The following is a 27,871-nucleotide window of genomic DNA, read 5'->3' as shown; positions in this document are numbered from 1 at the left end:
TGGGCTTCCTCCAAGTGCTCCGGTTTCCTCCCACAATCCAAAGATGTGCAAGTTAGTTGAATTAGCCATGCCAAATTCTCCCTCAGTGTACCCGAACAGAGTGTGGCGACTGGGGGACTTTTACAGTAACTTCATTACAATGTGAATGTCAGCCAACTTGTGATTAAAAAATAAACTTTAACTTTAAATTCCACCATCTACCATGGACAGGATTCCAACCCAGGTCCCCAGAACATTAGCTGAGTTTCTGGATTCATAGTCTAGCCATCACTTCCCCCCCCACCCCCCCTCCACAGGAAGTGAGTTTATAGAGTGAGGAGTTTATAGGGAGTGGGTTTATAGAGTGAGGAGTTTACAGAGGGTGAGGAGTATACAGAGAGTGAGGAGTTTATAGAGAGTGTGAGTGTATAGAGAGTGAGGAGTATATAGAGAGAGGAGTATAGAGGGAGTGAGTTTACAGAGAGTGAGGAGTTTATAGGGGTGAGTTTATAGAGAGTGAGGAGTTTACAGAGAGTGAGGAGTGTATAGGGTGAGTTTATAGAGAGTGAGGAGTTTATAGGGTGAGGAGTTTGAGGGAGTTAGTTTACAGAGAGTGAGGGTGTTTTTTCAGCCCCTGGCAGACAGTCGGCCGACATTAGGGAGACGTTGCCTTTAAGAGGCCGGCACCTTGCCTTTAAGTGAAGATGGCGGCGGCGGCGGAGCGCGGCCCGGAACTCGGAGCGGCCGGAGGAGCCTGCAGCCGGCCCCGGGGCTAGGCCAGGCCCGGCCCAGGAGCAGCCCGGCCCGGGGGCAAGGCCAGGCCAGGCCCAGGAGCAGGTCAGCCCGGCCTGGGGGAGGGGGCTCCGGGCTCGGCAGCATGTTCAGCAAATACTTCCTGATGGGGCTCCGCAGCTTCGTGTGGCTGGCGGTGAAGGTGTGGAGTGTGTGTGTGCAGGCGGCCCGGAGACAAGTCAGAGCGGTGAGTGAGGGAGAGAATGTGAGGGAGGGGAGGGAGAGAGAGAGAGTGAGTGAGGGAAGGAGAGAGGAGGAGTGAGGGAATGGGAAAGGGGAGAGGAGGAATGAGAGAGAGGGAGTGGGAAAGGGGGGGGGAGATGGAGAGTGCAATTTCTATATTTGCCAGAACTGTTTTGTAAAATCCAGTCAGTCTAAAGTTGGAGGCAGTGTTTTGCTTTGAGTAACGGTGGAGGGATGTGGTTTTTAGTTTTAAGGCTACCAGAGATCAGTGTAACTTGAGGTGTTTTGCAGCGTGAGTTAACTCTGCCCATCTTGCCTTATCCATCCAGAATGACCCTGAAGTCTCTCCATTGCGTTATCCTATTATCTCTTGAACTATCAGAGGGACTTTTCTTCCAGAGTCCATTTGTTGTGTTGACTTCTCTTAAAGGAGAATTCCCTGGTGTCACTCTTAAACTTCCCTTTTGTTGCTTTATCCCTGAAATCAATGTTTAGTTTAGTCACTTTTTCCAAATTCAACTGTTTCAAACCATTTTGGAATGTCTCACTTCTGGAATGTCTCCTTTAGACATAGACAGAACCCGACAGTTCAGAAGGAGGCCATTCAGCCCATCGAGTCTGCAGCAACCACAATCCCACCCAGGCCCTATCCCCATAACCCCATGCATTTAGCCTAACTAGTCCCCCTGACACTAAGGAGCAATTTAGCATAGCCAATCCACCTAACTCGCACATCTTTGGACTGTGGGAGGAAACCGGAGCACCTGGAGGAAACCCACGCAGACACAGGGAGAATGTGCAAACTCCAAAGATGTGCGGGTTAGGTTGATTGGCCATGCTAAAATTGCCCCTTAGTGTCCTGGGGTGCGTAGATTAGAGGGATTAGCGGGTAAAATATGTAGGGATATGGGGGTAGGGCCTGGGTGGGATTGTGGTCGGTGCAGACTCGATGGGCCGAATGGCCTCTTTCTGTACTGTAGGGTTTCTCTGATTCTCTGATTCCACACAGACAGTGACCCGAGGCCGGGAATCGAACCTGGGTCCCTGGCGCTGTGAAGCAGCAGTGCTAACCACTGTGCCACCATGCTGTTCCCTTTAAAGGCTGAAGAGCTCGTATTTCTGACTTAGAATCATAGAATCCCTACAGTGCAGAGGGAGGCCATCGGGCCCATCAAGGCCTGCACCAACAACAATCCCACCCAGACCCTATCCCCGTAACCACACACACTTATCCTGTAGTCACCCTGATACTAGGAGCAATTTAGCATGGCCAGTCAACCTAACCTGCATATCTTTGGACTGTGGGAGAAAACCCGGAGCACCTGGAGGAGACCCATGCAGACATGGGGAGAACGTGCAAACTCCGCACAGACTGACTCAGAACAGAATTGAATCTTGGTCCCTGGCGCTGAGAGGCAGCAGTGCTAACCACTATACCACCGTGCTGCCCTAATTTCTCTAATCTAGCTTTATAATTCGAACCTCTAAGACTGGGGATAGCTTGTAGCTCTTCTTAATACTGCCTCCTTGTTTGAATGTTTTTGTGGCCAGAATCAAGGCTGGTGCTTGGAGTCTAGTTTGGGCAAGACACTATTTTAGCAATATAGTTCTGTAGTCTATTGATGGGACTTGTTTAAATCTGATTCTAATAAAACTCAAGTCTTTTCTGTAACTTGATTATTTGCGCACCGTTATGGAGGCAGTACATATGTTGCATTAAGATGACACAGTGTTTAGCACTGCTGCCTCACAGCACCAGGGACCTGGGTTCAATTCTGGCCTTGGGTGACTGTGTGGGTTTCCTCCGGGTGCTTTGGTTTCCTCCCATAGTCCAGATGTGCTGGTTAGGTGGATTGGCCATGCTAAATTGTCCCTTAGTGTTCCAAGTTCGGAGGATTAGTGAGGGCGACTAGGATAGGGTTTGGGTGGAGAGTTCTGTTGGAGAGTTGATGCAGACCTGATGGACCGAATGGCCTCCCTCTACATTATAGGGATTCTATGACTTGCCTGTATTAAATATGTATTATTCAGTCTAATTGGATAGCTGGTCAGCTCATTCTGACAGTCGATAATGGTGTCATGATCATCAGTAGATTCTTAATTCCAGATTATTTTTTTATTGAGTTCAAGTTGCACCATCTGCCGTGGCGGGATTCAAACCCGGGTCCCCAGAACATTAGCTGAGTTTCCGGATTAATAGTCCAGTGATGATATCATTCGACCATCGCCTCCCCTTAATTTCAAAACGCCAATCCCTGGGATATGCCAGAATTTCCCTACCCCTCATAGAATTAAATCCAAGATACAGCGCACAAACAAATCTCCAATAACACTTTTGGTCCAAGAAATCCATGCCTGCATTCATCCTCTCCCATCCTTGCTAATCTCAGCATAACCCTCTCATTCCTTTTCCCTCATATCTTCGTCCAGCTTCCCCTGACATATATCTATACCATTCACTTCGATGTGTTGTAGCAAGTTCCACATTCTCACCACTCTCGATTAAAGATGTTTCTCCTTAATTTCCTATCGGGTTTCTTGGTGACTGTCTTGTAGTGATGGCCTCTATTTTTGCTTTTCTGTATAAGTGTAAAAATACTCTCCTTGCCAAGAAAAGCCTTTCATAAGTTTAAAGATTTCTATTGGGCTAATCCTCTGCTTTCTCTGGACAGAAAAAGAGATCTGATCTGTTTATGCTTTCCTTGCATGTCTGCTATTGGCTTTGATCGTAGAATCCCCGTAATGCAGAAGGAGGCCATTTGGCCCATCAAGTCTACACCGACTCTGACAGAGTATCTTACCCAAGCCATCTCCCCCTCTATATCCCTGTAATCCCCCACATTTACCATGGCTAATCCATCTAACTGACACATCTTGAGACACTAAGGGACAATTTAGCACAGCCTTTGGATGAAAGGAAACTGGGGCAAACCCACGCAGACATGGAGAAAATGTGCAAATTCCACACAGACAAATCTTTATTTTTGTACCCTTGCCAGTGCCTCCAATACCCTTTTTCAAATAAGGTGACCAGAACTGTACACAGTATTGTCCCACAGCCCTGAAGTAACTAGTACCCATTTTCTGCTCTATAGCCATTTGGTTTATGCACACCCAAGATTTACCCTGACTCCCCATATTTTTGAGCTTAACTAATAGCCATTTTTGTGGAGTTTTGTCCAAGGGCTTCTAGGTACAAGATTTAAGGGTGGCATGATGGCACAGTGGTTAGCACTGCTGCCTCAAGCACCAGGGACCCGTGTTCAATTCTGGCCTTGGGTGACTGTGTGGCGTTTGCATGTTCTCCCCGTGTCTGCGTGGGTTTCCTCTGGCTGCACCAGTTTTCTCCCACACTCCAAAGATGTGCAGGTTAAGTGGATTGGCCATGCTAAATTGTCCCATAGTGTCCCAAAGAATCTGTAGGTTAGATGGATTAATTATGGTAAATGTGTACGGTAATGGGGGTGGGGGAGAGGGTCTGGGTAAGATACCCTCAGAGTCGGTGCAGACGTGATGGGCCAAGTGGCCACCTTCTACACTCGGGATTCTGTGATGATGTCATAGATATTACCACTTGGGATGTAACTTCCTCAAGGAGGTTATTCAGACAGAAGCTTCCATTTGCGATAACCTTCCATGTTTCCACCTGACTTTTATTGTTTTACATGGGTATGCAATGAGACTAACCCACCTGTAACAATGTAAAAAGTGGGTGGAGTTAAGCATATGTGAAAAAGTATTGCTAACATCTAAAGTGTGAAATGTCCATGCCTCTTTGATCTGAGACCAGCCGGCAGTGTGATTGAAGATTTTTTCCTCCAAATTGTGATTGGAGTTTTTCACTTGTGATAAGCAATGGGAATTGGTTGAGGCGACAATCTTGAGCATCAATATTAAATTATATTTGGGTGGCACAGTGGTTAGCGCTGCTGCCTCAGCATCAGGGACCCGGGTTCGATTCCCGACTTGGGTCATTCTGTGCGGAGTCTGCACACTCTCCCCGTGTCTGCGTGGGTTTCCTCCGGGTGCTCCGGTTTCTTCCCACACTCTGAAAGACGTGCTGGTTAGGTGCATTGGCCGTGCTAAATTCTCCCTCGGTGTACCCAAACAGGCGCCAAAGTGTAGCGACAAGGGGAATTTCGCACTAGCTTCATTGCAGTGTTAATGTAAGCCTACTTGTGACTAATAAACCTAAATTTTCTGGTTTTCCTATAGTATGTCCACTCCAGAGTGAAAATATGCTCAGTGCCAACATAACTTACAGAATGAAGTGTTATGGGTGATATAGTTGTGTATATGTGAATATTTGCATTATGTGGGGTGGGAGGTTGAAAGCTTTGAGTCTGGAGCAGTATGGGGTTAAATTGGTTCTCCTGGACATTGCACTAATAGTGAGCTGGGGAAATTGCAAAATAAACAACTGGAAATGCATATTGCCCATAGCGGGTGTCCTCATGACATCACTTAGGAACTCGGAATAGGCAATATAGCTCCAGGAGCCAGATCCATCAGGAGTTTGGAATATGCTTTCCGATTCCAAAGTCTTCTATTGTGCTTGGTGGAGTTAACAAAGAAAGGCCGACTTGGAGAGGAGATAGATTTGGAACTCTTGATGGGTCACTGGAGTACACGCTGTGGTCATATGGATCAGACAGCTACGATTCCCTGCTAGTATTGAACTAGCTGATTAAGTTGACTGGGAGTGGCAGTGGGCAGCGTGAGGTGGGACCGTGAGTCAGCTGCTGAAAGAATAGAGGAAAATTGGATAAGAAGAGTTAACATTTTAAACTGTGAGCCATTTTTAAGAAGTGTTGCATAACAAGCTGGCTGACGAGTGAATTTCTGCAGGGGGATGAGGAGGAGCAGGCACACACTGTCATATAACTGATCTGTTTTTAAAAGGGGTAAATCAAAAATTAATTTGACTTTTCCAGCAATTAATCAGTAACAAAGATGAGATAATGCTTTGGATGAAAGCTGCAGTATAATTTTATGATTGGGCTGTAACATCTGGATTAAAAGCAAAAAGTCCACCCTGCATGATTTTGGTGTTAATGTAAAATTTTGACTATTTTCCTTTTTTTCCGTTTGAATTTGCTGGATATCGCTGAGGGGGTTTTTTTTTTAAAAGCAAAAATGACTGAACCAGAATATGCTATATTTGTTCCCTGGATCAAGCAACACTAACAATTCAGGGTGTAGTAAATAATCAAAGACTGACACAGTTTCTTAAGGGAACGATTGCTCCTGTGATTTTCCCCCCCATTTATTGTCGTCGAGGGGACGAGAGAAAGGGGAAAGAAAGCTTCGCTCGCTGTGGAATGATTCCTGAACCAACTGCTGTAACAGCCACTCACTCTAATTGCTGTGTTTGGAGCTAAATTTAGCTTCCACTACCATCATGCCTTTAAAATGCTGCAAGGCACACTCATTTCCCAGAGCTGCCTTTTCATGCAGGTAGCTCCAAGATGAGGGGTGCTAGCTGGGAAATTGAATGCTTTCCGTTTGAGATACTCAGGTTAGGGAAAAACACACCAAGATTTTGCAATAAAATCCTATGGGCATTTACATGGAACTAGCAGCACCGAAACAGGTTGCTCACTTCAACTAGTCGGTGTTGTTGATGACCCCCTTTGGCCAGTCCTAATCCTGTGGTGGCTCCCCAGTTTCCCTGTCCTGCTCCTTTAACCATCTAGTTAACCCGTACTTCGATTTTGACACGTTCTCTGCCTCGTTAGCTAATTATTGAGTGCTTTCCAAATGGAAAATCAAGCTTCCCTCTCCTTGGTGATGTTCCAAGGGACTTGGCTGTCCTCGTACAAGGAATATAGAAAGTACACCTGCGGGTGAAACAAGCAATTAGAAAGGCAAATGACGGCCTTTATTGCAAGGGGAATTAGAGTACAGCAATAGAGAAGGTGCTGCAATTATACAGGGCTTTGTTGAGACAACATCTGGAGTAGTTTTGCTCTCATTGAAGGAAGGAGATACTTGCATTGGAGGCCGTACTGTGAAGGTTCACTAGATTGGTGCCTGGGATGAGAGGCTTGTCCTATGATTTGAATAAATTGAGGCCATATTCTCTGGAGTTTGAGAGATGATCTCATTGAAACGCAATATTCTGAAGGGGCTTGACAAGTTAGACACTGGAAGGTTGTTTCTCCTGACTTGAATCTAGAACAAGGTGGCTCAGGATAGGGGGCCGATCGTTTTAAGACTCAAAATCGGGAGAAATTTGTTCACTGAGGGTTATGAATCTTGGAATTCTCTATCCCAGAGAATAGTGGATGCTCTATCATTGAATATATTTCAGGCTGAGAGAGACAGATTTTGTCTGGGGGAGGAGAAAGGGAATGAGAAAAATATCAGCCATGATTGAATGGCAAAGCAGACTCGATGGGCCGAGTGGCCTCATTCTGCTCCTGTGTCCTATGGACTTAAGGATATTGAATGGAAGCGCAGACTCAAAGACCGGGATTTTTACGACCTCACTCGGGCGAGATTGTAAAACCCACCCGAGACCAATGGAGAATTCCGTTCTGCGAGTCTTGTCTGCCCCAATTCCGGGGTAGGCAAGGCAGTAAAATTCCAGCCAAAGGGTTTACTGCATCTTGTGTTATGCTCCTGACTGCCCCCTGCCGGAAGGTGTATGTGAAGATTGGAGAGAGTAGTCCTGTGGTGACACCCAGGACCAAACAGCCAGATATTGGGTTGTAGCAGAGTATTACATAGGAAGAACAGTAGCTCAGATGAAATGCTGGAAGGTGCCTTCCAGCTCTGCGTATGTATCCCAGTGGGAGACAGCACTTTCAAGAGGCTGACAATGTTAGAAGGGGAAAAAAGTGGAATAGAAGAATCGCATTATGGCTAATGTTTAAAAATAATCCTACATTCTGCTTAGCTGCTCTTTACAGGCTCCTCAAAGTCTTTTGCAAGGCTCTCTCGGGAGTGTATCGCATTGGTTGAAGAAGTGTTCATGGAATCATAGAATCTCTACAGTGCAGAAGGAGGCCGTTTGACTCATCAAGCCTACACCAACTCTCCAACAGAGCATCTTACCCAGGCCCTATCCCCATAACCCCACATATTTACTCCATTAATCCCACCTAATCTACACATTTAGGTACACTGAGGGAGAATTTAGCATGGCCCATCAACTTAACCTGCACATCTTTGGGAGGAAACCCACGCAGACACGGGGAGGACGTGCAGACTCCGCACAGACAGTGACCCAAGCCGGGATTCGAACCTGTAACTGGCGCTGCGAGGCAGCAGTGCCACCACGCCGCTGTAAGATGTGCATCCAGAAGGTCCTGTGGAACTTCATTGTATCTTCTAAAAGCTATGCAAGGTGCTACAGTATAGCATTTAGTGATCAATGTAAGTCTCCCTGACCTGCCTGACTCCACAGCATGTGTAAGATTTACAGCTCTATTCCTTGCTGACCTACAATATGATCTGGGGTATCGGATGTGCAATCCCGCACTTGTCCTGCAGTAGGGGAGCTGTGAGATTGGAATCAGGGCACGGTGGTTTAGATCTGTCCTGGTCTACCTCCGTTCAGGTTCAACTGCATATCTGGAAGTGGATTCTGAATGATTGTGGAGCCGTTCTGGTTTGGAAAGTGAAGTGTAAACGGGGCATTAGACTAGAATCCATCAACAAAAAGTAAATATTGTCTGAATTTAAAATGGTGGTTCTAGTAATGCACAGAACAACAGCTGAAAAGCAGCAACCAACCACTTTGGTTATTTATTTTATTTATCAGTGTCACAATAAGCTTACATTAACACTGCAACGAGGTTACTGTGCACTCCGGCGCCTGTTTTGGGTACACTGAGGGAGAATTTAGCATGACCAATGCACCTAAGCTGCATGTCTGGCGGTTTGTGGGAGGAAACTGGAGCACCTGGAGGAAACCCACGCAGACACGGGGAGAATGCACAGACAGTGACCCAAGCCGGGAATCAAACCTGGGTCCTTGGCGCTGTGAGGCAACAGTGTTTGCCACTGTGCCATGGGAGATGAGCGTTAAAGGAAGGCATTGAACATAAGCTACACACGAAGTGCTGTTGAGAAAGTGTGATGCATTGAGAAGTGGGTTTCAAGTTTGATGCTGAGTCTCACGGACCAGGATTGATCTCCAGTCTGAGTTCTGCTGATCTAGACGGGGTTACTAGAATTGACTTTGGCCACCGAAGCTGTGGATGGAGTTGGGCGGGGGGGGGGGGGGGGGGGGGAGGGGGAGGGAGATGGCGGTGGTTGTGTAGTTCCCATTATGATCCCTATTCGGTAACCTTTGTATGTTTGAAGAAGGGTTTGAGTGCAATTTTATAAGTTTCTACGAGATTCCCCTCTCGCTCTTCGAATACAATCCTAACTGACTTAATGGCATTGACCCTAATGAGGCTGCCTCGAATCCCAGTCCGTCTCCTGAAGTGGGCACTTTTCCTTCCTGTTGGGAAATGTTTTTGCATTGAGGTCTTCCACAAACCTTCTCGCTGGGATTTCCTCGTGGATTTAGCTATCTTGAACATTAAAGTGGGTGTGTCTGTTCTGCAAGGATAAGAGCCAGCTGGAGTGAGTAATTGTAAGGCCACAGGGACCCTGCTTCATCCAGCATCCACGGCACCTTCTCTTTGCTCAGGAGGGAATCTTGCCTAACATTTCATTTGTTGTTTTATAGATCATCCAATACCAGACAGTCCGCTATGACATTCTGCCTCTATCTCCTCTTTCCCGCGTCAGAATAAGTAAGTACTAATCCTGTGATCTAAAAATGATGCCTTTTGTACAACGTAATCCTTTTTAGTGCTTGCATAGATTGTGACGTCCAGTGACAATTTTTAAATTCTCTGCATTTTCAGAGGTTCCTGCATTTTGGCAGGAGAACACAAGATCTTAGCTGACCATGGGTTGTCAATTCATTTATAGGCAAAAGAGAGAGTGCTGCTTCTGCTGAGAACGGTGACCGTTATATTGCTTATCTGTTGACAGCCTGCAGAGGAAGATTGTGCACGAGCATTTTGCATTTAATCATTTGGTAGTGCAGAAAGATTATTGCTGAAAAGAAGAGACTTTTTTTTTGTTTAAGCATTTATTCTTGCACTCACCAGGACAATTCACAATAATACCAAATGTAAAAGGAACAACAATTTATACTGTGTGAGAAAAGAGTGCTGATTGGTTGGCAAGTGGACTCTCCACTAGTTAACAAGCCCTGCTCAGGCAGCTTGGGTGATAGCCCCCAATCTACTAGCATGGTAGCACAGTGGTTAGCACTGCTGTCTCACAGTGCCAGGAACCTAGGTTCGATTCCCGGCTTGGGTCACTGTCTGCCTATGTGGAGTTTGCACATTCTCCCCGTGTCTGCGTGGGTTTCCTCCGGCCGCTCTGGTTTCCTCCCACAGTCTGAAAGGCATGCTGGTTAGATGCTTCGGCTGTGCTGAATTCTCCAGTGTACCCGAACAGGTGTCGGAGTGTGGCGACTTGAGGATTTTCACAGTAGCTTCATTGCAGTGTTAATGTAAGCCTACTTGTGACACTAATAAATAAACTTAAACTGCTGACAGGCCTTCAGAAGGAGAGTCTGGTTAAACAACTTGCATCTCTGGTTAATCACTCTAGCTGTTTGGAGGGGCTGTGCAGTCTCATATATGCCGCTACAGTTCAGCCTACAGGTCAATTTAACATTAAATGATCAACTTTCCTTTTGCTGAAATCTGGTGCATATCTGAAGCACTAGCCAGACACAGTATTTGTTATTTTCTACACTTTTTTTCACATTGCTTCAGCTCTCCCTAACCCAGAAATAATGAGTCTATATTGCCCTTGCCACAGAGGATAAGGTCATCCAACTTAGCACAAGCCTGGGGGGCCTTGCTGTTGTGCACATATCACAGCAGATGAGGCGTTTCTTTTCGCAGAGCTATCAGGTTAACCCTGGGTGCTGAGAAATGTCTTTTAAAATTGTCAAAATGCTCAACCTTGTGAGTACTGGTGATTGAAAAAGAATTGCAGTGTTCCTCCACTGATGGGCAAATATGAAAACTGCATTAGCGCATTGACTGAGCTGGCGAGGAATGTGGTGAATATGTAGGGTTTTGTCTAACTTTCCATCCTGGGTTGTCAATTACAGCACTATAGTCCATTATCCTCTCCAGTCCTGTGATTGTGGTAGGAGGATTTTAGCTGAAACTGAATTCTGGTTTTTTAAAAAAAAAATAGGCTACTGCAAAATGTGTTTTTAATTTGCTAATCCTTTAGAAGGCAGATATTATGGTTTCCTTGGGCTGGCTGGTCTTTATAAATCACACTGAATAAATGTTGTTGCCAGTGTTTAGAATAGCTAATAAGTCAGCTGCAAAAATATATTTTTTAAAAGAACTTTTCAGTCGTTTAGTTTTAATTTCTCTGTGTTCACCCCATTAACTTTTTTTTTCAAAGCTTGTCTCAAATCAATTAAGTTGTAAATCTTTGTGGTTTATTCTCCACGGCTTCAAGGGAACTTTCCTTTTGTGGATCAGCCAGCAGCCTACTCTTTAGGTCCTGCTTATAACTTTTAATTGGCTAAGGTTGCTGCAGTTGAAATTCGATATTTTTGCGTTACAACAGTAAGTGTTGGTCAGTAAAGGAAGATATGAATTGCTTAGTAGTACAGGGCTTGAATATTTCTGAATAAGACATGTTGGCAATGCTTTTCATCTTGCGCACATCAGGATAAATGCAAAAACGCCAAATTTCAAATGATCACTACAAGAGGAAGGGGTGCTGATTGGTTGGCAGGCTGACTCTGCCTGAGGTGTCACGATGGGAAAAGCAAGGGGGATTCAAACTAAACGCAATGCTTGAACATATTCCTTTTCTTTACAGAGAATGGGTCTCTGCGTATTAATGTATGTTGCTTCTGCATGCAAACACATCAAATGGGAGCAAAAGCAGACCATTTGGTTCCACCTGGCTGATCTCTGTTTTGAGTTCCACATTCCTCATCTACCCATCCTTCGATAACCTTTGATTCCCTTGCCTAACAGGCATCAACCTATCTCCACCTTAAAAACACTGTGACCCCGCTTCCTTCACCTTCTGGGGCAGAGAGTTCCAAAGTTGCAAAACCCTCTGAGAGAACAATTTCTCCTCATCTCTGTCCCATAAGGGCAACCCCTAATTTTTCCCCCAGTACCCCTAATCCTGGACTTGCCCACAAGAGGGAACATCCTTTTTACATCTACCTTCTCAATATCAATCAGGATCTTAATACTTCAACCAAGTCTCACCTCTTGCTCTTCTAAACTCTATTGGAAACAAGCCCAGCCTTTCCTCCTAAGACAACCCACTCATTCCAGGTATAAATCTGTTAAACCTCCTCCAAACCGTCTCCAATGCATTTATATCCTTCCGTAACTAAGGAGACCGAAACTGCACACAGTATTTGGAATGCGGTCTCACCAATGCCCTGTATAACTGTAGCATAACATTCCTACTCTTGTGTTCAATTCCTCTTGTTATAAATTATAGCATTCCATTAGCCAACTTGATTACATGCTGCACCTGCAGACTAACTTTTTGAGACTCATGTACTATAGATCACCCAGCTAATGTAAATGAGCCACATTACAAGCTCGACTGATTATCTTAAATTGGTCGTTAGTGTAGCTATTATTGCACTCGGGAATGTTCAGCAAGTGCTGCCCAATTGCAGAATCGCCACTTAACAGTAGATGTTTTGTCTTGGGTTTTGCAAGTATGGGCTGTTTGCTTTCTCCATGACAACTCCCGGCCAATCAGCGTTGACTTGCCACCCAGTCAACACCCTTTTCTCCTGTGGTATATGAAATTCGGCATTCTTGCATTTGTCCTGCTGAGAGCAAGATGAAAAGCTTCAACAACATGTCTCTCTCTTCAGAAAATATTAGTCTGTCCCTAAGGGAGAGTGTAGGCCTGGTGAATTAGGCTCTTGTCTGGTGCATTGATCAGTAAAAGTTTAGGGGCTTAGATGACGAGCGGTAGAGCTTCACAGTGGTCTTTGATTAGGTTGAAGTTTAGGACAGTAAATAGGAGAAACTCTGGCTGCAAAGGCACTGAATATTACTAGTTCAAATGCAATGCAGTGTATTGGAGGTGAGAAGCAGGTCTCGTGAGAGATGCAAAAATTCACTCTCAATCACTCGTGATGTGCTTTTGAGACTTAGCTTTGGGTTGGATCCTTTGGTGCAGAGCTGAGGGTAAGTGTGCTGCCTTCCGCTGGGGGAATATATTCCAGGCTGCTGTAGAGTTTGGCAGTTTTAGGTAGGGAAGAGGAGCAGATGTTAAAGAGGAGATTTATATTCTTCGTGAACACACAAAATTAATAATCAAAATAATCAATTTTAGGAGTATGTGGCGGATGGTGCAAAATCCAGTACTAAAGGTTATATGCCATGACATTTCTAGAATGTTCTTTATTATACATTGTTTAGATGGTGCTGGTTTTGATTTGTTGAAGGAAGGGTTGCCTCTGATCTGTCTGAAGTTTGGGCATGTCGTTACTCTTGGGTTTGCGATTTTATTGGTTAAAGGAATGCCATGATGCTGCATTAACATCAGCCCAAGCGTTAATAAACTTGCATCATCGAAACCATTTTTTTTCTTTTCAGATCAAATGAAAAGGAAAATCCTAGTTTTAGATTTAGATGAAACATTAATCCACTCGCATCACGATGGCGTGTTAAAACCGACAGTGAGGCCAGGCACACCGCCAGACTTCATGCTAAAGGTGAGGCAAGTGACTATGAACCTGGGCAAAATTACATTGGCCTTTGTTTGAGTTCTGATTTGAAGAAGATGCAGCAATTGTGTGAGAATAATTCTCTGCCACGATCCTGCTATCCTAATATTCAGGTATGTGTAATCTGGTCTTAAATGTAGGTTTAGTGCTATGCCTCTTCTTTGGGTGGTTTTCAGTAGAATATGGTATCCATAACACCACTTGTTTGAGGCTGTTATCGATGCAGCATAATTCAGTGTTGTGTTGGAGTGAATGATTTAATGGTGTGCCTGCGTGATATTTGACATGATCTCTCTGTGCTGAGAAGGCTGCCTGTTAACCTTTTAGAAAGTCCAGGATTAGTTCCCCTTTCCCCACCCTCGTGGTGTCAGTTGACACAAGCAGCACCGCCTGTTGCTCCTGACAGCCAGATCAGGCGACTGTTCAAGATTGGTTGGGACTTTGATGTGAACCAAACAGAGTGATGCAGTGCTTTGGTGTGGCCTGCCCTAGATGGCAAGATGAGAGTTTGCAGTCCACATCTCTCTCTGGGGATATGGGATGGTGAAGGCACGCGGGTATCTCTCACACAGACATGCACACGCACAAATTTTGGTTTTGCATTGGGTTTAGTTGCCAAGCTGAAATGTTTGTTGGCCCTTTTAGTTAGGGAACTCCTTTGTAGAGTGCTTCACGTGAGTCTCCCTTTATTTTTAAATGTTGCAGGGCTACTTCCAGCAACAACGAGGCTGTAGCTAGGTTGGAATGGGCTATTAATGTAATGCGAGGTGTATTCGGAGCATCAGCAATGACAAACACTGTACATGTAGATAAAAGCAAATCACTGCGGATGCTGGAATCTGAAACCATAAGAGAAAATGCTGGAAAATCTCAGCAAGTCTGGCAGCATCTGTAAGGAGAGAAAAGAGCTGACGTTTCGAGTCCAGATGACCCTTTGTCAAAGCATATGCAGAATTAAACATGCATTCAAAAGTTGTTGCTGTAATTTTAAATTGCTTGGCTGGAAGTCTGTGCAAGAAACCATGCTTTAAAAACTGTACTGCTGGCTTGCTCGGGCTGCCCTGAAATATGGCTAACATCCATTAAGCTATAAAAATGGCTGATGACACCAAGCGGAAGCAAAATACTGTGGATGCTGGAAATCTGATATGAAAACAGGGAATTGCTGGGGAGGGAGGACGCGGGGAGGGGGTGGAGGCGGGCGAATAGTGGATGTTCAACAACACATTTGGATTTAAGTGTTTAAACACCAACAACAAATGTTTCCCATCTTCATCCCAGTGGAAAGTCATTTTTCTCCTGGGAAAGTGCAATGAACTGAAATGATGTTGTTGTCCCTTGGATTTGAATGATGGGTAATGGTGGGCACCTGATTTCATTTCACATAACGTGAAAAATGCCCAAGCAGTAAAATTTAGATTCTGTACTTTCAGATTTGCCTTGCCGAAGGAAAATATTTTGAACCTCAAAGTTGATCCAACGATTTATATTTGCATGCCATCTTTAGAACATAGAACATTACAGCGCAGTACAGGCCCTTCGGCCCTCGATGTTGCGCCGACCAGTGGTACCAATCTAAAGCCCCTCTGATCTACACTATTCCAATATCATCCATATGTTTATCCAATAACCACTTGAACGCTCTCAACGTTGACGAGTCCACCACTGCTGCAGGCAGGGCATTCCACGCCCTTACTACTCTCTGAGTAAAGAACCTACCTCTAACATCTTTAATCTAGGAAAGCCTTGTGTGGAACGTCAAGAGTGTGCAGAAAATGGCATGGAGCCAATGGAGAGATTATGAGGGGTGGTCAGAAGCTTAGTTTGAGGTGGGTTTTATGCAGCAACTTGGAGTTGGATGTGCAGAAGCAGACAGGTTCCAGGAGGGAATTCCAGCACATAGGGGACTGTAAGTGTAGTTGCTAATGGGAACTGAAAGTGTATACAGAGTCAAGAGACTGAGGAACAGAGTTTGGAGCAGTTGGTGTAGTGTTGGATGAGGTTACACAGATGACATGGGGATTTAAATGCAATCGGGAAAATTAAAAGTTTGACGTGTTGGGGAGCAAGGGTCTGTTTGGTCAATAAGACCGAGGGCACTTTGGGTGAGCGGCAGTCTAAGGAGATGGAAGTTGGTGACGAGTTAGTGGGGGGTTGTATTGGGGATGAAAGACGAGACTTTGGTCTTAATATTTAGTAGGAGGAAGTTACCACTCATCCAAAACAGCATGTTGGACAAGCGGCCTGGTGATGCAGACACAGCAAAGTGAGGTAGCCATCACTGCTGTTTATATAAGCAGCAAACCGCGTTGGTTTTGGATGGTGCGGTTGAGAGGTGCCACGTATTTGAGGAAGAAGAGGGAACCAGGAATAGATCTTGGGTGAGGAATTCCTGAAGTGACAATGTAGGAATGGGCCAGAGAGGCCATTGCTAGAGATGATTTCGGTGTGGCTTAATGGGTAAAAGTTTAACAAAGCATGGGCTGCTCCCCACAACTGGACAATAGAGGGGAAGCATTACAGAAGTAGTCGATTGATTAGCAAGCACTCAGGATGTCCTGAGAGAGGTGATTATATATATATTTTTTAATTAAATGCAGTTTCTTTCTCTTCTGCACTGCTGGTTAACGGAGCTGTTATAAATGGTGGGAGCAGTTGAGGTGAGGAGAAGCTTCTTTCGCATCAAACTGTGAGGTTGTGTGAACTTCCTTTTTAATCAGCCTCGTGATAAACTGTGCTGCAAAATAGAACTGAATAGGTTTTTCGTTTTAAACTTGGGCAGGGACTCCTTTTATGGTGAGTGATGTTTTGTTATGTGCTCCATGCAGGGAGGCACAGTGGTTAGCACTGGTGCGCCACAGCGCCAGGGACCCGGGTTCAATTCCAGCCTTGGGTCACTATCTGTGTGGAGTTTGTACATTCTCCCCGTGTCTGGGTGGGCTTCCTCCGGGTGCTCCAGTTTCCTCCCACACTCCAAAGATGTGCAGGTTAGGTGAATTGGCCATGCTAAACTGTCCCTTAGTGTCCCAAGATGCAGGGTGTATGCATGGGGATGGGATGGGATACTCTGTCGGAGAATCGGTGCAGACTCTCTGGGCCAAATGGCCTCCTGCACTGTAGGGATCCTATGCTTATGGTTAGAATGTTATTTAAGGAAACATTTTCTCTCTCTTCAGGTACTTGTCGACAGACATCCAATCAGATTTTTTGTACATAAAAGGCCTCATGTGGACTTCTTTCTAGAAGTGGTAAGTTAGCTGGAAACACAATGAATCTTAAAGTACAGTACTAACCCACTTTAGAACAAAAATGCTCCAATACCCATAAAGTGCGCAGACCACAAATTCATTTAGTTCCCTGGATTTATTTAGATTGTTTCTGACAAAGGGAAGGGGGATTAAAAAGTCTTCCTTTTCTTCCCCCACTGTGCCCTTCAACCTTTCTCTCTACTCCGAGCAACTGACGTGCTGGGAGATGATTCTGTGGGTGCGATGACATGTTAAGCAATGCTGGGATACCGGTCCACGGTACAGGCTCATGCAGAGATTTGGTTCTATGGGACTTAAAGCTTGGGGTGCGGTGGTTCCTGCCAGTGTTTCATCCATGTGGTTATTCATCAAGTGCGTCTGCAGGGGGCATCAGAGTCCAGTTTGAAACTACCTTAGTCTTTGTGCTGTGTTGTTTCTCTTGGGGAAACTTTGGATAGCAATCGCAAGCAGGGTCTCAATGATTTAAGTGTGCCTCCTGTTCCTACCTTTAACAGCACCAGGGCCGTTTCTAGTAACCCCACTGATTCCTTGATTGAGATCAACTCAGTCCAAACTCTGCTGAACTTGGGTTGTTTTGTGGTCAATATGGCCCTGTACAATTCTGTGATGAGGTGAACTGCTGAGGGTTGGCCCATCAAGCAGTGAGATTATTAGTGATTTACAGCGTCTTTGTTCTGCAGCTTTACAGTCGCAAAAGCAGAAATGATGTAATGTGGGCTCTCCAGTCTGCACTTGCGTTTACAGCTTACTGGCCTGGTGAAGCTTCCTTGATGTTCCTTGGGATATTTTGCATTGATCAAGATGCTGTGTAAATCCAAGTTGTTGTGATTTGATTTGATTTATTATTGTCACAGTGAAAAGTATTGTTTCTTGCGTGCTATACAGACAAAGCATACCATTCATAGAGTACATAGGGGAGAAGGAAAGGCGAGGATGCAGGGTATAGTGTTACAGTCAGCTAAGGTGTAGAGAAGGATCAACTTAATATATGGTAGGTCCATTCAAAGGTCTAATGACAGCAGGGAAGAAGCTGTTCTTGAGTCGGTCGGTATGTGATCTGCCTTTCGTATCTTTTACCCTCTTCCACCGGGAATGTGTGGGGTCCTTGATGATGCTAGCTGCTTTTCCAAGGCAGCAGAAGCATTGGGTGTGGTCTCCATTATAATCTGAGTTGAGTTTGCAGCCATAGAGTATAAACGCAGTGACTAGCTACACACGAAGACTGTAACTAGTGATCTGGTGTGCAGTGCACAGCTAAGCTGCTGTGCATCACAATGCTTTTCCTATAATCCCTGTAGTTACACTTCCACTTCCTGATCAGTTAGCCGATTTTTTGACATGAAGGGTTTTTGGCTGCTAGCAGCAGTGGAAGCAATGCCAAAGTACGTTCAGGGTCTAAATCTACATCACTGTCAACATTTGTTGCCATTAAATAAGTAAATGAGGGTTTTTAAAAAAAATTTTAACTGCTAAATAAATTGTGCATTAATAAGCAGCTGCGGCTGTGTACTTTTGCCAGGCCAGCCAGTGGTACGAGTTAGTGATTTTCACCGCTAGTATGGAGATCTATGGTGCAGCTGTAGCAGACAAACTAGACAACAACAAGAAAATATTAAATCGACGATACTACAGACAGGTACGGAACAGCAGATGCTCCATAACCAGCGCAGAGTGTAATGAGATGTCTGAAACAATGTCTCGTGAGTGAAGTTTGATATAATTTCTCTTCTCTCTGCTCTTGTGTGTTTTCTCTCTCTCTCTTTCATCCTGTCCTGTTCATACTCTCCTCCTGTGTGTGCTCACTCTCTACACCAGCCCTAGGTATTCTGCTTTTACACAAACTGGGGTTCATTTGTCCTTTCTTTTTATTTATATATATATATATATAAAGTTTATTGTAACTCTTATTTCGATAAATCCATTGAGAGGAACAAAATCATATTAAAATAAGTGTTGAGATTTTGCTTGTACGGTGCTAAGGTTACAACAGTAATACAGACCATGATTAAGTGGTCTAATATTCTGGCTAGGAGAGTAGTTCAGAGGCTGAGAATCTGCAATGGATAACCACCACTTTGCCCCCAAAAGCCTGTCCACCATCTACAAGGCACAGGTCAGGAGTGTGATTAAAATATTATCTACATGAATGCAGCTCCAACAACACTCAAAAAGCTTGACATCACCCAGGACAAAGCAGCCCAATTGATTGGCACCCCTCCATCACTTTAAACATTCACTCCCTCCTCCATTGACACAGTAACAGCAACGTGTACCATCTACAAGATGCACTGCAGCAACTCACCAAGACTCCTGCGACAGCACCTTCCAAACCCACTACCTCTACCACTTGCAAGGACAAAAGGGCAGCAGACGCACCACCAAGCCATACACCATCCTGACTTGGGACTGAATCACCGTTCCTTCACTGCCTCTGGTCAAAATCTGGGAATTTACTCCCTGACATCACTGTGGGTGTATCTACACCACATGGTCTGCAATGATCCAAGAACGCAGCTCGCCACCACCTTCTGGAGGGTAATTAGGGTTGGGCAATTAATATTGGCTTAGTCAACAACAGCCACATCCTGTAAAAGAATAAAAAATGTTTGCTGATTGTTGTAAGAAAACTTCTTGCATGTGTTTTTTTAAGACATCTGTAATGCAAAGGGAACAATGATAATGGAGGGATGGAATTTCTTCTATTGTATCACATGTTTTCCCCGAAAGCCTTTGTGCATAGCTGCTTCATGTTTAATAATAGCCCCAGGGTTCCGCTGCTGCTAGTATCTGCCTACAGAGCAGTCTGTGTTCATGAGATGTTTCTAAGATGCACGGTGAATTCCTGTGCATGTGGAGGTAAAAGCGCAGATTCCATTCCATTGAATTCAAATGGAAAAGTGTCCATTTCCTATTTAATGCTGGCTATTCCTGGGGAGTCACAGTTGCAGGGAGGAGAAGAATGAAAATACTACTGCATCCCTTTCCCTCATTACCCCTCACCCCGTCCGCCAAGAGGTGACTAACAGACCTGGGGTTTGCCTGGTTTGAATTTTAGCTGAATCTGGGAGGCAAAGCAGTGTGGCCATTTCCATTGATGGAAACATCCCATGGGTTAGAGCGGGGACACATTAACCTAACCCCCCTTGTCCATCCATGAACTGGAAGCCCGTTTGATTGCTGGGACAGGATCACCATTCTGTGATGCCTACCAATGTACTGATGTGAATGGTGCTCGCTTGGGTGGGGTTTGAAATGGTGCTAGTGAAACCCTAGCCCAGCAAGGCCCTCGATGTCATCTTGAGTGGCACAGTGGTTAGCACTGCTGCCTCTCGGCATCAGGGACCCAGGTTTGATTCCAGCCTTGGATGTCTGTGTGGAGTTTGCATGTTCTCCCCGTGTCTGCGTGGGTTTCCTCCGGGTGCTCTGGTTTCCTCCTGCACACTAAAGGTGTTCAGGTTAGGTTGATTGGCCATGCTAAATTGACCCTTAGTGTCAGAGAGACTAGCGGGGTAAATGTGTGGGGTTACGGAGGTAGGGTCTGGGTGGGATTGTTGTCGATGCAGACTCGATGGACCAAATTGTTTCCTTCCGCACTGTAGGGATTCTACAATAATCTTCTGAGTGGAGCAGAGGGTGGGTATGGGTGGAAAAGCTGGGGATGAAAGGAGAATAGTAGACCTGTATGGTGTGAATTTTTACTCTGTTAATTTATACTGAATGCAGTTTTGTGGTTTACTGTTATTTTATTCTTTCCTCAGCACTGTACACTTGAATTGGGCAGCTATGTAAAAGACCTTGCAGCCATTCACAGTGATCTCTCGAGTATTGTAATATTAGATAATTCGCCCAGTGCATACAGGGGGCACCCAGGTAAGAACATAAGAAATAGGAGCAGGAATACACCATATGGCTCCTCATGCCTGATCAGCCATTCTATACGATCATGACTGATATTCCGTCTCAACTTACTTTCCCACTCACTCCCCATATCCCTTATTTACCTAAATTTGAATATACTCAGTGATGGGTGACTTGTATTCTAACTCCTGGTCATAGTAAACTTTATTCTTTTTGTGACTAATCTAGAGTCATTGCAGCATAGAAGGAGACCAATTGACCCGTTGAGTCCATGCTAGCCTTCTGTAGAGCAAGCTAGTCAGTCCCATTCGCCCTCTGTATCCCTGCAAGTTTGTTTCCCTCAGTTGCTCATCCAATTACCTTTTGAAATTGTTGATCAACTCCACTTCTACCACCCTCCGTAGTAAGAAGTTTCACAACACCAGGTTAAAATCCAACAGGTTTATTTAGAATCATGAGCTTTCGGAGCGCTGCTCTTTTCATTGGGTGAGTCACTCCACTCACCTGAGGAAGGAGCAGCGCTCCGAAAGCTCGTGATTCCAAATAAACCTATTGGACTTTAACCTGCTGTTGTGAGACTTCTTACCATGCCCATCCCAGTCCAACGCTGGCATCTCCACATCATGGTCACCCTCCTGGTTGGCAAGTTCCAGGTCATCATCATTTGCTGCATTTTAAAAAAAATCTACCTTGCATCCTCCCTTTCCATCTCTGGTCCAAAACCTTAAATCAGTCCTTGTACAATCCATTAATGGGGAACAGCTTTTTTGACTTCCTCATCCGGCACATCTCTGTCACATCACTCCTCTATCTTCTATGCTCCAAGGAGAATGACCACAGCTTTCCCTCCCTATCCTTGTAACTCCGATCCCTCATCCTTGGGACCGGGTTGTTCAGTCTCCTCTGCACCCCTTCAAGGACGCTCGCATCCTTTCCGTCAGTTGCATTTCAGTTAAAAGCAATGATATATTTCAATGGGAAATTTATGGGTGCATTGTTATGTAATTTTTCTTTTGTATTATTTAAACTTTGAAAATTTCCCAGCAGTAAATTATGATCTGTACGCACAAACTTTGGTTGAAACAGGACATGTAACAATGGAGGGGAAGTCTTACTGAACATTTAATATATGCTTTAATGTGCTTTTCCTGCCTACAGTTATCCAGTGACAGCATGAAGAATATACTTGTATTACACAAGTAGTCATTCACCCTTCCTCTTCAATACTTGAAGGCTGTGTATTTTGCTGCTACTGTTAACTCTCTGCCAATGTGTCTACAATCTGTGCAATTGATTGCAGACATTTATTTTCTGGTCCAACACCAGAATGATACCTGGAGAACAGGTTGCCTAAACTTGACACGTGATCTGAATTAATCGAATCATAGAATCCTGACAGTGCAGAAGGAGGCCATCGAGTCTGCACCGACTCTCCGAGAGCATCTCAACCCAGGCCCACCCCATCTCCATAACCCTATACATTTACCTCGCTGATCCTCCTAACCTATGCATCTTAGGATACTAAGGGTCAATTTTAGCATGGCCAATGCACCTAAACCTTCATCTTTGGACTGTGGAAGGAAACCGGAGCACCCGGAGGAAACCCACACAACAGAGTGAGGATATGCAAACTCCACACAGCCATCCAAGGCTGGAATTGAACCCTTGTGCTGTGAGGCAGCAGTGCCAACCACTGTGCCACCATGTTGCCCCAGATGCTGGAAATCTGAAACAAAAGCAGAAAATGCTGGGAAAATCCAGCCTGTCTGGCAGCATCTGTGGAAAGAGAAACTGAGTTGACATATGACTGTTCTGCTGAAGAGAAGTCATATGGACCTGAAGTTTTACCTCTGTTTCTCTCTCCACAGTGGTTAGCACTGCTGCCTCAGCACCAGGGACCAGATTTCATTCCTGGCTTGGGTCACTGTCTGTGTGGAGTCTGCACGTTCTCCCTGTGTCTGTGTGGGTTTCCTCCGGGTACTCCGGTTTCCTCCCACAGTCCAAAGACGTGCTGATTAGGTGCATTGGCCGTGCTAAATTCTCCCTCAGTGTACCCAAACAGGTGCCAGAGTATGGAAACTAGGGGATTTTCACAGTAACTTCATTGCAGTGTTAATAAATAATAAATAAACTTTAACAGATGCTGCAAAACCTGCTGATCTTTTCCAGCATAGTAAAGGTGATTGAGGGGGTAATGTAATTGGGGGTATTACAAGGATTTGATGGGTTAGATGGAGAAAAACGGTTTCCATTATTGGAAGAATCAAGAGCACAGGGCACAATCTTAAAATCAGAGCTAAACCATTGAAAACGGAGTGCTTTTTCAGAAGTATAATAGGAATTTGGAACTTTCTTTGGCAAACGCCCATAATATGAATGCTTGGTGAATTGGAACTTTCAAAATAGAGATAATTACAGACATGGGGCAAAGGCAAGAGACTGGCACTGAGGTGCAGATCCGCTGTCATCTAATTGAATCGCGGATCAGGCTCGAGGCCTCTGTTCCCTGTTCCTAATTCGGATTTTAGTCTGGATTAAAATATAAATGGACGCTGTGTTTACATCAACAAATCTAATGTGAATTATTTATGAAGCAAATTGGCCACTGGTGTCTATCATGACACAGTTGGTTATTTAACAGTCTCATTAATGGAATCTTGTTCTCTCAATGGAAACAATATTTTCCGAGTAGGATGTTCCTTTTGAACAGCAAAGGGAATCGTTTCAAGGTGTAAGGGGAGGCATTGATCTACGAGGACAGATGTTAATCCCCTCAATCTCTATACTCTAGATAGGGAAGGAAGCTTTTTGAAGTGTGTGACTTGACTATGAATCATCTTTTGAGACCAGTCCACAATTGAGCTGGTTAAACTCAGACATTTAGCATTGGATTTCTTTTTTTGAGGTACAGCCAAAAATGTGCAAGGCACCTGCCGATCAGTAAACCTGCTTCATTGATTGCAGTTGACCTCTACCTTACCTCAACTGGTGGCACAGTGGTTAGCACAGCCACCTGGCAGCGCCAGGACCCAAGTTCGATTCCCGGCTTGGGTAAATTCCTGTGTGGAGTTTACCCATTCTTCCCGTGTCTGCGTGCTCCGGTTTCCTCTCGCGCTCCAAGAATGTGTAGGTCAGGTGGATTGGCAGTGGTAAATGCGTGGGGTTATGGGCAGAGGGGGAGAGGAGGGCCTGGGTGGAATACTCTTCCAGCGAGTCAGTGCAGACTCAATGGGCTGAATGGTCTCTTTCTGCACTGTAGGAATTCTATGGTACAAATTAGGCTTTGCTCACTTGTGATGGACCCGATTAAACAGAGAGCACCTTGACAGCAGAACAGTAGTTTTTAAAAATTGGATAGTATGATGTCTCTTTCGTTATAAAGAGCGCAATTGTTAGACTTGATGTAAATGATGACTGCTTATTTTAAAACAACTCTGGCTTGTAGGATTGGAGATCATAAATGTAAACAGGAGAAGCAACATTTAGATCCAATAGCAGAAGGATAGATGGGACATTGGATGGACTTTTTCTTGTGTAGTTTCCTTGGAAAGTTGTGTTAAAGTTGTGTTTGCTTTTTGCCTCCCCACACAGATAATGCTATTCCGATAAAATCTTGGTTCAGCGATCCTGGGGATACAGCTTTATTAAACCTGTTACCTATGCTTGATGCATTAAGGTAAGTTGACTGAATTACTGCATATAGCGTGCTTTGTGAATTTCTCATGCTGGTCAAACTTCATGGATGTTACCTTTTAAGGATTATTTAACTCGTGTGTCTTGCAAAGAGCAGGTCTGATGAATTCTTGCCCTACCTGATTGGAAACATTGTGTGTCCACCTCTGTTTTCTTTTTTTGTTATCCAAAAGTGTGTATCTCGCTCCAGTGGTTTAGTGGGCATTTTGTATACTATCTGCTAACAGTTCACATTAACACTATTCCTCGCTCCACAGAAGACCCCTGACCTCCTGAGTATTTTCCAGTATTCCCGATGTTTATTTCCAATTTCCAGCATTGTTTAGGGGGATTTTTTTATTCACTCGTGGGACATGGGCGTCACTGGCTAGGCCAGCATTTATTGCCCATCCCTAGTTGCACTTGAGAAGGTGGTGGAGAGTTGCATTTTTGAATCACTGCAGTCCATGTGCTGTGGATTGACCCCACAATGCTGTTAGGGAGGGAATTCCAGGATTTTGACCCAACAACTGCAAAGGAATGGTGATATATTTCCAAGTCAGGATGGTGAGTGACTTGGAGGGGAACTTGCAGATGGTGGTGTTTATGCCACTGTTTATGCTCAACACCAATGCACTGCTTCATCTCCCTCTGTGTTGAGGTTTAAAGTTTATTTATTAGTGTCACAAGTAGGCTTACATTAACACTGCAATGAAGTTACTGTGAAAATCCCCTAGTCCTCACACTCCAGCACCTATTCGGGTGCACTGAAGGAGAATTTACCATGGCCAATACATCTAACCAGCACGCCTTTCAGACTGTGGGAGGAAACCGGAGCACCCGGAGGAAACCTGTGCAGACTCCACACAGGCAGTGACTTGAGCCAGGAATCGAACCTGGGTCCCTGGCGCTGTGAGGCAGCAGTGCTAACCACTACGCCACCGTGCTGCCCCACGTGTCCTTGCTGCTGAATGTTAACCAATGACTCGTACTGTAACCTCCTTCCACCTGTGGTCAAATAACCTCATGGAACCCATTCGGACTTTCTCCTGAAATAAAGAGAGGAATAGCAAAGGACTGCTGTCGTCTATGGAACCGCATCCCAGCAAGTGTTTGCCTCATCTAATGAAGAAAGGAGAAAATAATGGGCTGGGCTGGGCAGAGGTGGAGGGTGCGGTTAGTAAACGGGGATACAAAATGTCAGTTGTGCTCTAAATTGATTTTTCTTATTCCTCCTCTTCCTTCAGGTTTACGTCGGATGTTCGGTCCGTCCTCAGTCGGAATCTCCACCAACATAGACTATGGTGACATTTGCATTAGGTTTTTCTGGTGTACCCTTGTTGACAGCTCATGCTATCTCCTCCTGAGCTTTGAACATTGTAAATCCTGCACTCCAGGGAGGGGGTTCTGAGTATGCATGAAGTGACATAAGCTCAGTGGATAGTCAAGACCTGTTTACTACTGCGTGGACAGAAATGTATGTGAATGTTACACACGTTCAAATCCGTGCTGGAATGGTGCATCGTCCAATGCATTTTAATATATCTTTTTGTTTATAAAATGGTATTTTTCAGCTAAACTTCGCTCAGTTGTCTGAGTTGGGAGTTTTTCTTTTGAAGTGTTCTGCCTTTTAATGTTTGATTATGGAAAAAAAAAGACAGTCTCATGAGAATTAATTTATGGGTCAAAAGGTGACCAGGCTGCTTCCCATTGAAAGGGAGGTGAGCTTTTTTTATCTGCTCCGTCCTTCCGTATGATGCCAAGTTTTCACCCAGCTGTTTGACCAGGAGAAGCAATCCCAAGTCTGAGCCTGTCAATGGTGCTAAACCACAAATCTAGAACAAGGCTTTGTTTAGGCCTAGATTTTTATAAAGCTCCTCCCTAATGTGAATAGTTCTGTCAATTCAGCTTTTATCAAACAGTATTAATAATTGCATATCAAATGAAGAATAAAATCTCATTTCTAGTACAATAATGGATGATTTGTATCATGACTTCATTTGTGGCCTGAAGTGGTGCAACTTAACTATCATTGCAACCATCCGTCTTGCCTGAAATTAGCTTCTCCTCATCAGTGACTGGCAATTTCAGTTGAAATCCTGCTCATCTCCACTAGGATTTCCACAATTACCTTGCATTTTATTTGATCATCTCGCTATCTCTCTCTCTCTCCCCCACCTCTCCTCTTTCTAGACCTGTCTGTTGACTCGATAGGTAAAAGGATCTATGTGCCACGTTACTGAACCATGCAGTCTAGAAAAGTCTCCGACAATGCTAGAATTAGCCTTACCCCTCTGGTCTGAGGAGGGAAAAGTGAGCTCCATTTCTGCTCTTGACCCCTGTGACGGGATTGCTGCTTGAAAATTGTGTATTGTATAATATGGGGGTGAATTTATAAGATAGAAGTAAGAAGTGAAAGCAGGGATGTGTCCACTGCTGACACTGGGCCAGATTTTCCAGTGCTTCCTGCTGGCGGGATCTTCCAGTCCTGCCGAAGGTGAACCCTTCTTTCTGCCCCAGCCTCGCAGGTTCCTCGGTGGTGGGATGGGAAAGCCATGCAAAACGCCGCAGACGTTGGTAAGGCCGGACGATCCCACCTGTTGCCAATAACGAACCACCTTCGCCTCTGGAAATGTTGCGGAAAATCCCGCCCTGTGCCGCCGCTCACATGTAGACTGGGATTTTCCAGCCTGGCCATTGTTGGATCTTCCAGTCCTGCTGTTTTTGCTGGCCCACTGCATCCCCCCCAGAGCGGGTCTCACCACGGCAGGGCTGGAGCAATAAAGTATGACCAGAGAGGGAGTCTTTTAATTTAAATTTCCTGAGAGAATTGCTTTGTTAACGTCCATTTAACCAGCATCAAGTTACTTCAAAATGAAACACTTGTGCTGCAGTCACATTGTGCGGCTTCATGCTATGTGAGTGTAACGGCATAGTTGGTGATGCGCTCTCTGTAGGTCAAGTTTGACCTAGGGGTTAAAGTCCATATAAAAGAGCAGCATGTTCTCCTGGTTTACATCTTTTCTCGGCGAGCAGCGAAACAGATCGAACTAGTAATTCACCTCATTGCGTCTGTGGGCCTTGGTAAAGTGGCTCCCACATTCATCTGCATAACAGTAACTGTGCTTCCAAGAGATGTAGGGTGGGAAGCACTTTGGGCTATCTGGATAGATGTGAGGGAGCGGAGTGTAAATGTAAGGGCTTCGTACGTTTCTTTGAACTGTGCCAGGATTTTGGAGAACTCTGCACTGTTGCGTCCAAATAGTTTACCACGTTTAACACTAGGGAAAATGGGAATGGATATATGTTGCATGGAACTTTGAATCAAGTAGAGGACACCAAACGGCCAAAG

The 27,871-nt window shown here is 44.8% G+C and overlaps 1 protein-coding gene across 1 annotated transcript; it reads left to right on the top strand.

Annotated features, from left to right (window-relative positions):
• Nucleotides 1–672: 672 nt before the first annotated feature.
• LOC144509990 (CTD nuclear envelope phosphatase 1-like) lies at nucleotides 673–26,490 on the top strand. Its single transcript, XM_078239072.1, has 8 exons — nucleotides 673–958; nucleotides 9,641–9,707; nucleotides 13,590–13,708; nucleotides 16,897–16,968; nucleotides 18,509–18,625; nucleotides 20,748–20,859; nucleotides 24,439–24,523; nucleotides 25,767–26,490. The coding sequence occupies exons 1-8, from the start codon at nucleotides 857–859 to the stop codon at nucleotides 25,825–25,827; spliced, it is 735 nt and encodes a 244-aa protein (XP_078095198.1). The 5' UTR covers nucleotides 673–856; the 3' UTR covers nucleotides 25,828–26,490.
• Nucleotides 26,491–27,871: the final 1,381 nt, after the last annotated feature.

Source organism: Mustelus asterias, chromosome 22, assembly GCF_964213995.1.
Source record: "Mustelus asterias chromosome 22, sMusAst1.hap1.1, whole genome shotgun sequence".
Classification (NCBI taxonomy): domain Eukaryota; kingdom Metazoa; phylum Chordata; class Chondrichthyes; order Carcharhiniformes; family Triakidae; genus Mustelus; species Mustelus asterias.
The sequence above is the reverse complement of the archived record's forward strand: the minus strand, read 5'-3'. Positions and strand labels throughout refer to the sequence as shown.